At 56.9% G+C, this 13,947-nt stretch overlaps 1 protein-coding gene across 10 annotated transcripts in view; it reads right to left on the reverse strand.

The window, feature by feature from the left end:
* AGRN (agrin) overlaps positions 1-13,947 on the reverse strand; it is a 147,950-nt gene that overhangs the window by 35,507 nt on the left and 98,496 nt on the right. For 9 of the 10 annotated variants that reach the window (XM_064172104.1, XM_064172098.1, XM_064172100.1 and 6 more), the window contains 5 exons: positions 13,268-13,492; positions 12,951-13,157; positions 5,521-5,742; positions 4,895-5,089; positions 2,784-2,984 (listed from right to left, as the gene is read on the reverse strand). In XM_064172104.1, the coding sequence (XP_064028174.1) occupies positions 2,784-2,984; positions 4,895-5,089; positions 5,521-5,742; positions 12,951-13,157; positions 13,268-13,492 (1,050 nt within the window). Of the gene's footprint in view, positions 1-2,783; positions 2,985-4,894; positions 5,090-5,520; positions 5,743-9,272; positions 9,918-12,950; positions 13,158-13,267; positions 13,493-13,947 lie in introns of those variants that run through there. The other variant, XM_064172103.1, reaches the window with a different exon arrangement.

Consider the following 13,947-nt stretch of genomic DNA (forward strand, 5'->3'; position numbering starts at 1 on the left):
GCAGGAGAGCAGAACCATGGTGAGGAAGGGCTCACACCCAGCAGGAGAGCAGAGCCATGGTGAGGAAGGGCTCACACCCAGCAGGAGAGCAGAACCATGGTGAGGAAGGGCTCACACCCAGCAGGAGAGCAGAACCATGGTGAGGAAGGGCTCACACCCAGCGGGAGAGCACAGCATGGTGAGGAAGGGCTCACACCCAACAGGAGAGCAGAACCATGGTGAGGAAGGGCTCACACCCAGCAGGAGAGCACAGCATGGTGAGGAAGGGCTCACACCCAGCAGGAGAGCAGAACCATGGTGAGGAAGGGCTCACACCCAGCGGGAGAGCACAGCATGGTGAGGAAGGGCTCACACCCAGCAGGAGAGCACAGCATGGTGAGGAAGGGCTCACACCCAACAGGAGAGCAGAACCATGGTGAGGAAGGGCTCACAGCCAGCAGGAGAGCACAGCATGGTGAGGAAGGGCTCACACCCAGCAGGAGAGCAGAACCATGGTGAGGAAGGGCTCACACCCAGCAGGAGAGCACAGCATGGTGAGGAAGGGCTCACACCCAGCAGGAGAGCACAGCATGGTGAGGAAGGGCTCACATCCAGCAGGAGAGCAGAGCATGGTGAGGAAGGGCTCACAGCCAGCAGGAGAGCAGAGCATGGTGAGGAAGGGCTCACACCCAGTGGGAGAGCAGAGCCATGGTGAGGAAGGGCTCACACCCAGCGGGAGAGCAGAACCATGGTGAGGAAGGGCTCACACCCAGCAGGAGAGGACAGCATGGTGAGGAAGGGCTCACACCCAGCAGGAGAGCAGAACCATGGTGAGGAAGGGCTCACATCCAGCAGGAGAGCACAGCATGGTGAGGAAGGGCTCACATCCAGCAGGAGAGCACAGCATGGTGAGGAAGGGCTCACACCCAGCAGGAGAGCACAGCATGGTGAGGAAGGGCTCACACCCAACAGGAGAGCACAGCATGGTGAGGAAGGGCTCACACCCAGCAGCAGAGCAGAGGCAGGGGAAAGCAGAAGGGACAGTGCCAATGCCCTCATTGACCCAAAGGTGTGTCCTGGATGAAGGAGGAGCAGTCCACTGCTGCACAGGTCCATCCAAGTCACAGTTAACCCCAGAACCCTGGGCCTCAGAGAAGGTTCCTGTCCTCTGGAGAAAGCTCACAAGGCTGTGCTTAGCCTACATAATGACAGCTGCAGAGGGATGCTTTAGCAGGTACCCTGAGTTCTTCCTCTCTGTGGCATCACCACAGGAGCAATGCCAAAGACACTGCAGCTGCCAGAGCTCTGCAGGCTACCTGGAGATTAGACAGCTAATGGCCATGCAGAGAAGGAAGAGAGCTGCCACTTGATTTAGTGTCAGCTGAACTCCACACTTCGATCCAATTCCTTCCTTCCCCTTTCTCCTGCCCTCCCAAGCATGGAGTGAGGCTGCTGCTGCTTGAAACGTGGCAAGCAGAGAGCAGAGAGCTGAACTTTGGGTTCAGCCTGTAGCTCAGTTTGTCAGCTCCTCCTCACCATACACAAACCTCTGCCCCAAGCCTGGCTGCATCTCCCAGAGATGCTCACAGCTCCAGCAGCCAGAGAGAGACGTTGCTGGTTTCAAAGGCTTCTTAAAGGGGAAGCAGGGGGAAGGGCAACCTGCCCCTTTTCATTGAGTGATCAAAGGCTGGCATCTGGCATTACACAGAGAATTATTTAAGATCTCTTCCCAGAGGGACATCAACCTGAAATTCCCCAAGGAGGGCTGTGATCAAACACCATGTTATGTCTTCCTCTCTCCCTAAGCCCTTCCAGAGCACTGGAGTCCCTCCCAGCTAGGCTCCATGTGCAATGAGCCAGAAAGCCTCAGCTGGCCAGGTCAGCCCATCAGAGCAGTGAGGTTCACACACTTCCTGCTCCTGCACTCAGCTGCTGTTAACCCACAGCTTTGTCCCTGTGGCAGCAAAACTCAGCTGGTTCTTAGCTCTTAGGCTGGTCAAGCAAGGGAGAGCCAACCCCACGGCATTGCCTGGTGCTTGGTACTGAGTCAACAGTGGCCACGGGCCAGGACCTCGAGTGGCCCTTGGAGCAGAGGGAATCAAAGCAGCAGCCAGGCTGCCTGCCCCAGAAACAGCTCAATTTCTCCTGGCCAAGGCCCACTGAAGCATGAAATTAAAGCAGTGATAAACTCCTGTTAGGTGGCATCGCCTCTTGTCACTGCTGGCTCCACACAAAGGGGAAAGGAAGGTGGCAGGCAGTGTGCTGGGTGGCAGCAGCCAGTCAGCCAGGAGAAGAGGCACTGGCACAGGACCTGCTGTGCTGAGGATGTTGCAGGTGGCACAGGGCACCCAGAGGGGCTCACGTTGGGCACAACAAAGAGCATCAAGAGCAAGAACCCACTGGGTGCAACCTGATCCCTTCCTTACCCTCTCATAGAGGCACTGAATCCCAGCACGCTGGGGTTGGAAGGGACCTCTGGGGATCACTCAGTCCAACCCCCCCTGCTAAAGCAGGGCACCCACAGCAGCTTACCCAGCATCACAGTGGCCAGCTGGGGTTGGAGCCTCTCCAGAGAAGACTCCACAGCCTCTCTGGGCAGCCTGTTCCAGCCTTCTGCCACCCTCCAAGTGGAGGAATTCTTTCCTTATAGAAAGAATTTGTAATCCCCCCATGATGAGCCAGAACCTCCTGTGTGCCAGTTTGTACCCACTGCCCCTCATCCCATCCCAGCACACCGCTGCCAAGCCCACCCCTACCCTCCCCCTTTCACACCCACACAACCAGAAGGAGAGTAAGCAACCTACCATCCTCACAGGGCCCCATGCTGGCCACCTCGATGCTCTTCTTCTGCTGGCAGGAGGCCACCTGCAGCTGGCACTGGCTGCGGTAGGTGAGGCCATCGGTGCCACAGACGGGTGCCAGGGGCTGGCTGTCGCAGCGAGGGCACACACACTGCCCAGCCACACACCTGCTGCCAAAGGAGCACACGGTGCTGCCACAGGACTCTGCAGGGAGAGAGAGCAATCACCCTCAGCTTTGGTAAGGGACCTTCAGAGCCAGCTTCCCGGGGGCACGGAGACAGCAAGCGCTGCCATCGTGCCCTAGGGGCAAGCAGAGAGCTCCTCCTTCCCCACACTGGGCTGGCTTCTTATTGTAATGCCAGGATGAGGAGGAATGAGCTTGAAGTGGCAGAGGGGAGATTGACAGTGGATGTTAGAAAGAAGTTCTTTGCAGTGAGGGTGGGGAGGCACTGGCACAGGATGAGGGTGCTGAGACACTGGCACAGGTTTCCCAGGGAGGTTGTGGAGCACAGAAGCACCCAATGTGATCTTTGATCACATTGGGTGCTTCTGTGCTCCACAACCTCCCTGGAGGTGTTCAAGGTCAGGCTGGATGAGATCTTGAGTGACCTGTTCTAGTGGGAGGTGTCCCTGGCTGAGCTTTGAGGTCCCTTCCAGCCTAAACCATTCTGTGATTCTATGACTGCACAGACTCTGCAACGGGCATGTGCCACTCGTGGGCATCTCTGGTTCCCATCACACCCACGAGTGGTGTGTGCAGGACACCAAGCAGAAATTGCTTTTTACTCTCCTGCTGTATTCCAACAGATTCACAGATCACAGCAGGATGAAAGGGACCCTCAAAGGGCATCTTGGGCAAACCCCTGAAGGCAGCAGGGACACCTCCAACTGGATCCACATCCATCCCCCCAGGGCCACATCCAGTCTGACCTTGGATGTCCCCAGGAATGAGGCCTCCACCACATCCCTGGGCAAACACATTCCAATGTTTCCCCACCCTCATTGGGCAGAACTTCCTCCTGGTGTCCAACCTAAATCTGCCCTGCTCCAGTTTCAAACCATTGCCCCTCAGCCACTCTCTCCAAGCCCTTTTAAACTGCCCCTCCCCAGCCTTCCTCTAGGTCCCCTTCAGATACTCTACTGTAGTTATAACTCAAGCTCAGCCTCCTGCTTGCACTGAGAGTCATCTGTCACACTCATTCTTCTCTTCCAGACTTAGAGAGGACCTCCCTGCACACTTCACCCTTGACCACCAGACCCAGCTGGACAGGTTTGCTGAAGCTCAAAGCGTTCCTGTGGCTGGAGGAGGCTTTATCCTAGGGAAGAACCCAAGCAGGGCTTTTAATTCATTAAGAAATTAGCACAGACAGTTCCCCAGGCTGGGGAGTGGGGAGGAAACAGAGGAACAAAGAGGAATTAACCCCAAGGGATGGAGGGAAGGGAAAGCTGCTGACATGAGCTGTGTGATCAGGCAGATCCTAGAAGCTTTCAGTTCTGGTGGTAGCTATTAAGATGCTTTTAGCCCAACTGCTCAGCTTGGCTCAATGGACATTAGCCTAATTTCCTTGCTTGGCTCAGACAAGTAACAAAGAGATCAGATCCCACCTATGATGCATAGCTGGGCCTAAAATGAAGTTGTTTGAATCACAGAATCATGGAATTCTATGATCTGAATCATAGAATCATAAAATGAAGTTGTTTGAGGCACTCAAGATGCCAAAATCTTGTGAAGCCAAAAGGCAGGACCACACCAAGCAAGGCAAAAACCCTCAGGCACAGTCTCCCAGAGACCAAGCAGGGGGACTGCAGCCCAGGGCCAGGCTGCTGGGTGTCCCTGAGCAATCCCCATCACTCTAGAGCTGATATTCTCCTGGCAAGCCCTGCAAAGCAACCCCCAAAGGCACCAGGAAGAGGGCTGGGGAGACCCTTCACACATCCCAAAGCCAGGGTTTCTCTGGTGTCTCCTCCGTGGCAGTCCCACAGTGCCACAAATGACTGGCGAGCCTTGGGTGGCCTCAGCCAGCTCAGCAGGGCCAGCAGGGCTGAGCAGCCTCTCTCTGAAATGCCACCAGCAGGAACAAGAGGAGGGAAGAAGGGGACCTTGCCAGACTCACTGCAGTCTCCTTGGGCAGCCACCAGAATGTTGGTCTGCTGGGTGCAGGCGCGGACGTGGAGCTCGCACTCGCTGCCGTAGGTGTTGCCATCTGTGCCACAGACGGGCTGGGAGGAGGGCACACACTCCGTGGGGCACACACACCTGCCTGTCTCTGCCTCACAGATGGCCCCGAACTGGCACTTGCCACAGGGGTCTGTGTGAAAGAAACAGCAGGTTAGGTGTGCTCATCTGAGGCAGGCTGCAATGTTTTAACGAGAGGAATTAGATGCCAGGCTATGAGAAGGGGACTGTGGCAGTGCCTGCTTCACTCAGCCTGGCTGAGGTGCACAAAGACAGAATCATGGAATCAAGCAGGTTGGAAGAGACTTCCAAGCTCATCCAGTCCAACCTAGCACCCAGCCCTAGCCAGTCAACCAGACCTCCTCGTGTTTCCATGAAGCTTCCCATGCCTCAGCTGCCACCCAGTGCCCCTTGCGCTGTCCTTGGGCATCGCCCAGCAGAGCCTGGCTGCAGCCTCCTGGCACTCACCTGCACATCTTGATAACTATGAATGAGGTCATGCTCAGTACACCCAAGTGAGCAAACCAAGAGCAGGAGAGGGGAGCCCTGGAGATGGACTCTTACCACAGGGCCCTTTGTGCTTCACTTTGATCTCCCTCCTGAGGACGCAGGCCATGGAGTCGAGCTCGCAGGGGTTGCCGTAGGTGCGGTTGTCAGTGCCGCAGACAGGGTCGTAGCGGCCCTGGCACACCTGCTGGCACTCACACACGGCCTCCTGGTTCTTCACCACACACGTGGCCCCAAAGGTGCACTCCACGCTCAGGCAGGGGCTGGGCACACCCAGGTCTGCAGAGGGGACAGGAGGGAAAAGGCAGCGTTTGGAGCCCGCCGCTTGCCCTGCTGCCCGAAGCGGCGTGCAGAGCAGTGCATGCCAGCCTGCCCAGCCTCCCCCCCAAGCCGTGCCAAGTGCACACAGATCCTGCCCTGGGCACCAGCCCCTGCGCCCTCCATGCCACCCCGACATGCCCAGCTCAGCATCTTCCCCATGCTTGGCAGAGGTTAGGGACGGGAAGCAGGCACAAGGTTCTTCTCCCTGCACGCCATGAGCAGGACTCCTGCCTCATCTCCTCCATCCCAGCTCCATTCCACCCCAAAGGGCTGGCCAGAGGTGGGATCAGCCCCAAGGGTTTCTCTATCAAACCCTGCTGTCTGGATCTTCCCAGCAGCTCACAGCCAGCAGCAAGAACAAGCATCATGTGCCAAGGGAGGCCAGCACAGACTCCTTGTTGCCAGGACAGCAGCTGGAACTTCTTTTCCTGGGCAGCAGTTGGATCTGAATGACGAGCTCCATGGCTGAGGCCAGGAGGCATCAGAAAGCCTTCCTCAGTGTTGGTCTTGGTGCTTTCAGGGCACTCAGAAGCACACTGTCTCCTGACCAGCTCATCTTAATACCCTGTGCTAACACCCAGGAGGATCTGGCTGGAGAGGACATCTGCATTTGGCTTCACCACACAGCCTGCCTCTCTCTCAGCCCCTTTGCAGGCTAGTGCTGGAGCTGCCCTGCAGAAGGGTGAAGAGACAGGATGCCTTTCCTCAGGCATCTGGCTCCAGAAGCAGAGCCCTGAGGCTCTTTGGGGATGGGCAATGTCCACAGCATGGAGCTACCTAATCAAAGTCAGCCATAAAGGTGGCACCTTGCCTGCAAGATACCCAGAGTGATGTGGTGAGCAACCAACCCTGACTGTGACAGCAAAGTCTGCATCCAGCTCCTTGGTGCAGCTCTGGAACTGCCTCCAGGGGCAGCCCTGTGGTTCCACCTGGCTCCCAGCCTGCTTGGGGAAGGCCAATCCCAAATCAAATTCACCATCCAGATCAGTTCCACCACCCAGGAGCCAAAGCCAGGCAGCCAGAAAGCAGTACTGGCTGTGCTGCTGGGGAGAGCCCCAGCACTGACCAGCAACCCCTTCTTGTGACTCAAGACAGAGCCCTGAGGACCTGGGGCAAGGAAAGGACACCAGATTTAATCCGTGCTGGACACTGACATGGACACACAACAAAATGGACGTGGGTGGACAGACAGACAGACAGGCAAGACGAGATGGATGCAACAGGCAACACACAGCACAGCCCCACCGACACCCAGGAGCGAGGCAGGCACAGAGCTGGAGTGGAGTAGGAAAGACAAAGCCCTCCAGAACCTGCTGATGAGGGAGGCCACCCCCCTCCTGGCACATCTGCAGAGCTAGAGCAAGGCTTGGACCCTCAGAAACCTGGCTGCATGCTGGCAATCAGCCAGGAAACAGCCAAGAGCCATTTGGGCAATGGGCAAAGCTCGATTGGCAAAGGCAAGCCTAGATTTGGGGTTCGCCTCTTTGGGGAGCACCTACCAAGCCAAAACTTAGAGCCAAGGGTCTGCAAGGGAACAGGGAAGACAGGGGCACAGTTTCAGCACATGGCCACTCCTTCCACCCAGCCTTTTCACCTGTGTCCCCCCAACTTCCCTGCAGCTGAGAGGTTGGTGAGAAATTCCCAAGGACCAGGAACTGCTCCATGCCCTCTGGTGCTGCTCACACCTCCTGCTTGTGTTTTGCTCTCTGCTCCTGCTCCCTTCCCTCTGATGTTGCTCACACCTCCTGCTCATGTTTTGCTCCCTGCTCATGCTCCCTGCCCTTTGATGCTGCTCACACCTCCTGCTCGTGTTTTGCTCTCAGCTCCTGCTCCCTGCCCTCTGACACTGCTCACACCTCCTGCTCGTGTTTTGCTCCCTGCTCCTGCTCCCTGCCCTCTGACACTGCTCACACCTCCTGCTCGTGTTTTGCTCCCTGCCCTTTGACACTGCTCACACCTCCTGCTCGTGTTTTGCTCCCTGCCCTCTGAAGCTGCTCACACCTCCTGCTTGTGTTTTGCTCCCTGCCCTCTGGATGCTGCTCTCATCTCCTGCTCATGTTTTGCTCCCTGCCCTCTGAAGCTGCTCACACCTCCTGCTTGTGTTTTGCTCCTTGCTCCTGCTCTCTGCCCTCTGAAGCTGCTCACACCTGCCTGTGTTTTGCTCCCTGCTCCTGCTCCATGTCCTTTGATGCTGCTCTAACCTCCTTGCTTGTGTTTCACTTTTTCAGAACACCTATGCCATGGTCATGTCCCTCAACCCCCCAGAGACACCTTGCATGGAGAAAACAGCTTTTCTGGAGACAGGCAGGAAGGATGGAATGAGATAGGTGTGAAGCAGAAAAATCTGCTCCTTTAGACCCAAATTTGCACTCTTGTCTTGGTGAGCAAGGGAATGGGGACGCATGGAGGTGCCAGGCCTGCTGGAGAACACTGCCCTGACATCTCCTGACATCCCTTGCCCTTCCTCAGCAGCCAGACCTGCAGAGGTGCAGCACAGGAAGTTCCTTCACAGCCTGAATCTCAGCCTGTGAGATTTCACACACAGATTTGGGCACCTGCAGACATCAAGCAGGTTGGGGGGGGATTGGCACCAGTTTTGATGTGGGTGGATAGAATGAGGACCTTCCAAGCAAGGATCTTAGACTGTGCTATAATCAAGACCTGTTTTGGTTCCTGGCCCCTCTCCATCTGGTAGGCAGGGAAACCAAGGCAGAGAGCAGGCAAAATGCTCCTTCTGCACCCTGACTGATCCCTCACCTGCCTCTGAGCTTTGCAAAAGCCTAAGCAAGCCCTGGGGCCTGGGCACACTGAGCTCTCCTGCAAGCCCTGCCTGTGGATGGCTATGGAGAAGAAGCTCTGAAGCCGCTCTGTAATCCATCAGACCTCATCAGTCTGTGCCCATCACACCCAACGGGCTCCAGTGCCAGCTCCTCAGGGGAGTATTCCTGGGGAAGAACCACACCTGAGACCCAGCACTTCCAACAGTGTGATTAACTGGACACTGGGCCAGGGGAGGGGCTGTGACCCCTGCAGAGCCCCTGCCCACTGGACTTACACGGACAAGAGTGACACACACTGTGGAGAGCAAGGGGATGAGCATCACAGTCCCAGGCAGGCAGAAGTCTCTGGGAAGGAGGAGGTGGGGAAGAAAGGGAAGGGTTAGTTGGGTGCAAAAGGAGAGGTAAAAATCAACCAGGACCAGTCCAGCAAAGAGAGGCTCACTCAGGAGTGGGGGGGCTCACAGTACCCACCTCTGCTCCCCCCATCTCTTGTTTGCCACAAAGGGCCAAGCCACAGCAAGCATTGGACAAGACCCCACTGCACTGCCAGGCATCCCCATTCAGCAGCAAGTGTTTGGGGCAAGGGATGGGAGCAAATCCAGGACAACCTCCCTGTTCTGGGAGCTCTCAAGCGAAACTGGAGAGGTTGGGGAGCAGTGAGAAGGCAGCAGGAGTGGCACTGGCTATGGAGAAGGGGAGAAAGCAGACCTCCTAGCAGAGATGTCCAGGTAGGGAGCAGAAGGGTGCTGCCAGGACACAATTCCTTCCTCCAAACAGGCAACACTGTAAAACACAAGACACAGACGAAAAAGGAAAGAGAGAGAAAGAGAAGAGGCAGAAAAAAGAGAGAGAGAAAGCAGAGAGAGGCAGGGAGGAAAAGACAGATACAACAACCCCTCCACCTCCTGTCCACACCTAGCTCATCCCATCTCTTCTTTCTCACCTGCACCATCACAGTGTTGAAGGAGAGAAGGATTAAAATCAAAATCTGGAGTGTTTTGTTTGGCTTTGCCTCCTTTGCCTTGCTGCTGGAAAAAGGCAGCAGCAGAGCTTATTGTTCATTAGAGATGTGAGAGCTCAAACCCCTGCGACCACCCCAACTGCTCTGTCTCCCCTTCCTTCCCTTCCCCAGCTCCCTGCACCTCCTGCAGCCTCACAGCTCAGAAGATGAGTCACGAATGCATGGGGTTGGAAGGGATCTTTAAAGCTCATCCAATCCAATCCCTGCCTGCAGTCAGCAGGGACACAGAATCATAGAAGCAAGCAGGTTGGAAGAGAGCTCCAAGCTCAGCCAGCCCAACCTAGCACCCAGCCCTGCCCAACCAACCAGACCATGGCACTAAGTGCCCCAGCCAGGCTTGGCTGCAACACCTCCAGCCACGGCCACTCCACCACCTCCCTGGGCAGCCCATTCCAATGCCAATCACTCTCTCTGACAACAACTTCCTCCTCACATCCAGCCTCAACCTGCCCTGGCACAGCTTGAGGCTGTGTCCTCTTCTTCTGTCCCTGGCTGCCTGGCAGCAGAGCCCAACCCCACCTGGCTACAGCCTCCCTGCAGCTAGCTGTAGGCAGCAACGAGGTCATCTCTGCAGGCTAAACAACTCAACTAGCTCCCCAACTAGAGCAGGTTGCTCAGAGCCCCATCAAGCCTGACCTGGAATGTCTTCAGGAATGGAGCCTCCACCACCTTCTCACTGGACAAACTGGTCCAAACTGAAAGACTTGACCTAGCCCAGGCTCAGGGCTTCCACCAGTTTAACATCCAGGAGCTCCTCTGAAGCCCCTGGGCAGACCTGCCTGGGTCTGGTTTGGTTGGAAAAGACCTCTAAAAATCACCAAGGCAAACTAATGACCCAATTCCACCACGACCATTAAACCAAAGTGCCATGCCCACATGGTCTGTTAGCACCTCCAAGGATGGGGCCTCCACCACCTCTCTGGGCAACCTGCTGCAGTCTTCTACCACTCTGAAAGTAAAGAACTTCTTCCATGATGAGTAAAGAGCTCCCCACATCCCTCACCTTGGGTCCCCTTCACTCCCTGCTCTCACCCACTGCCAAGTGTCCCATCAGTCACCTTCCAGCCTTGTGCTGGTGGACTGCACCCTGCAGCCCAAGGAAGCCTCAGCCAGGAGGGATTTTGGCCCCAGCAGCTGGGCTCATGCTGAGACCTGTCTTGCCACATAGGCTGGCAAGCAGCAGCATCACTCCATGCCTGCTTCTAAACCTGCTTCCCATCTCTCTCTGAGCCTGCACTGGGGTCACACTGGAGGAGATGTTTCCTTTCCACAGGGCAGTGCTCAGCTCAGGCAGAAGATACTTTTCTAAGCTGCTGGGGAGGCTGAAGGCTTGCCCACACCCCGTGGTGGTTTGCTATGGGGCTGCCTGGAGCTGTCAATGTGGACTTTAAAATCCTGGGCTATAGCAGGCAGAGCCTCAGCTTTGATTTACTTCCCCTGGATTAGGAGCTTTGCTTGCTCCTACCCCACGTGGATGCAGCTCCTGCAAGCAGATGTGCACAGCTGCTGTCCTCACCTGTGGGAAGAGAAGCTAGAAGAGTACCATAGGGAGAAGAACAGCAGATGGGCAGGGACCACATCCTACTGCCCACTCAGCGTGGTGGAAATGGTGTGCAGACAGCAGCACAACTTCCCTGCTCACCCTAGAGATATTTGGGAAGCCTCAGCAAGGTCTGAAAGGTACAGGGAAGGGTTTGTAGAGAGCCCAAGGCCACCTAGCTGCAAACCACCTCCTGGCCCCACTGCCCCAGAAGCCCAAACACAGGCACCTCAACTCCATCCCCACCATCCCCTGTGCCAGGGGCAGCCCCCAGCAATCCCATTCCAGTCCCAGAGGGTGCTCACATCTCCAGCAAAGCTCCATGATGGCACAAGAGGGCAGGAAAATGATGAGTGCCAGACCTGCTGGCTTTCTGGCAAGGCTTCTGGTGGCCATCCTGCACCAGGTCCTCACAGCTCAATGAGAGAGAGGACTGAGAGAGGCCTCTCCCTGTAGGGAGAACTTGGGGAACTGGCTCCTAATCACTCAAGCAGCAGCAGCAACCTGACGAAAGGGGGTGATTAAACCACCAGTGGTGATTACATTAAGCCTGGTTTTGGGAGCCTGGCAAACAGTTTCCCAGCAGCTGAGCAATGCCTGGCAGCGTTAAAAGCCTGCTGCAGGAGCACAAAGCCAAGAAAACAGCTCCACAACATGGAGCCTGATTTCCAGGGAGGTTTGATGGAGCTGCCACCTCCCAAAAACATCAGCTCCAAGTGATAGCTCTAGTGCTGGTAAGAGCCAATTTGAGCTGAGCTGAACGGCCCTGCCAACTCATGCAAATCAACCCACGCTTGACCTCCTCCATTTCCACTGTGAGATTGGACGTTCCCAACACTGCAGGGACCCAAAGCCCCATCCTATGACACAGTCCTGAACAAACATCCATTGGCAAGGTCAAAAAGCTTCTCCCTGAGACGAGAGAAAAGCACAGTGAGGCCTCCAGAGAACAGGCAACGCTGGGAAGAGTTCCTGACGGAGAGTACCTGGAGCTGAGAGAAGCAGGCAGGGCATGGAGGAGGAAGCATGGAAGGAGTTTAGGCACTGGCACTACCCGGGGAGGAGAAATGAAAGGTGTGGGAGCCGCATGGTGGTGGTGGTGGTGAATGTGCACCTGGCTGTGGTGGTGAATGAGATGAAGCAGGAAGACATCAGAGACATTTGGGTACTGGTTGAAGACAAAGGATTCTTCCCAGTGTTACTGGGCACATCAGACAGAGACAAGACCAAGGAGGAACCCATGCAGACACACACAGACAGGAGGGCTGCTGAGTGCTAGAAGGGAAAGAAACCCCAGGAGGAATGGCTCACAGCACCACAGAATGTCAGGGGCTGGAAGGGACCTCCAGAGCTCATCTAGAGCAGGATCACCCAGGGCAAGTCACACAGGAATGCATCCAGGTGGGCTTTGAATATCTCTGGAGAAGGAGACTCCACAACCTCTCTGGGCAGCCTGGGAAGCTTATCCAGGGCTTGGCACCCTCAAGAGAGCCTGGTGACTTGCTCATGTGGTGGGCACCCACACTCCACTTACCTTCACCTTTCCAACACCGCCACAAGCACCACTGCCTGCACGGCAGAGACAGGCTCAGAATGTTAGGGGTGGAAGGCACCTCAAAAAATCATCCAGTCCAACCCCCCTGCCAGAGCAGGATCACCAAAGAACACATCCAGGCAGGTCCTGAATACCTCCAAAGCACAACTCCCCTGAGCAGCCTGTCCCAGCGGCTGCTGGGGAGGGGACTGGGAAGCAAGAGGTTGGCAGCAGAGCGGTTCCGCTGGGGTGGAGTTACCAAACGTCTCCCTGTGGGCAAGCAGTGCTTACCACAGGGTCCGTTGTGCTTGAGCGGGATGGCAGCCTGCTGGTGGCACTCGGCCTTGCGGCGCTGGCAGTCGTTGGCGTAGGTGCGGCCGTCGCGGGCGCAGAGGGGCCTGTAGGCGCCGTCGCAGGAGATGCGCTCGCAGGAGCAGCGGGCAGTGCCGCGCCGGTTCAGGCAGGCGGCGTTGAACTTGCACTCCTCCTTACACTGGTCTGGGCAAAAGAGAGAGAAGAGGAGGCTGCTGCCGCCCGCCACGGGCACGGCCTCATTTGCCAGGCAGAGCGGCGAGGGTGGGCAACGAGGGGGCTGGGGTGGTACTTACCCTGCTGCTGGCACTGCCCCGAACGCACCTTCTGGATGTCCAGCCCCCGGATGGCGCCCGAGCGCCCCATCACGCACTCGTTGTCGTAGGTGACGCCGTCGTCGCCGCAGACGGGCTCCCGCTTCGGGGCGCAGCCGTCGGGGCGCGGCAGCAGCTCTGCCCGCCGGCTGCGGGGGTTCACGCGGCAGACGCGGCTCCCGTCGGCGAGGACACCTCGGCACGGGTCTGCGGGCACAGCCGCGCTGCGGAGTCAGGCACTGCCTGCGCCCTGCTCCCTGCCCTGTCCCTTCCTTCCCGCTCCGGAAGCCTCCATAGCTTCCTCGGCGTGTGCCTATGGAACCTGTGATGGTTTGGGTGTTCCCTGCCCCCCCATACCGCCTGGACAGATGGGCAGAGGCCAATGGGATGGGGTTCAATAGCTCCAAGTGCAGGGTGCTGCACTTTGGCCACAACAACCCCATGCAGAGATACAGGCTGGGGTCGGAGTGGCTGGAGAGCAGCCAGACAGAGAGGGATCTGGGGGTGCTGATTGATACCCGCCTGAACATGAGCCAGCAGTGTGCCCAGGTGGCCAAGAGAGCCAGTGGCATCCTGGCCTGCATCAGGAATGGTGTGGCCAGCAGGAGCAGGGAGGTCATTCTGCCCCTGTACTCTGCACTGGTTAGACCACACCTTGAGTG

This window comes from Pogoniulus pusillus, chromosome 36 (assembly GCF_015220805.1).
Source record: "Pogoniulus pusillus isolate bPogPus1 chromosome 36, bPogPus1.pri, whole genome shotgun sequence".
In the NCBI taxonomy this organism is placed as follows: Eukaryota; Metazoa; Chordata; class Aves; order Piciformes; family Lybiidae; genus Pogoniulus; species Pogoniulus pusillus.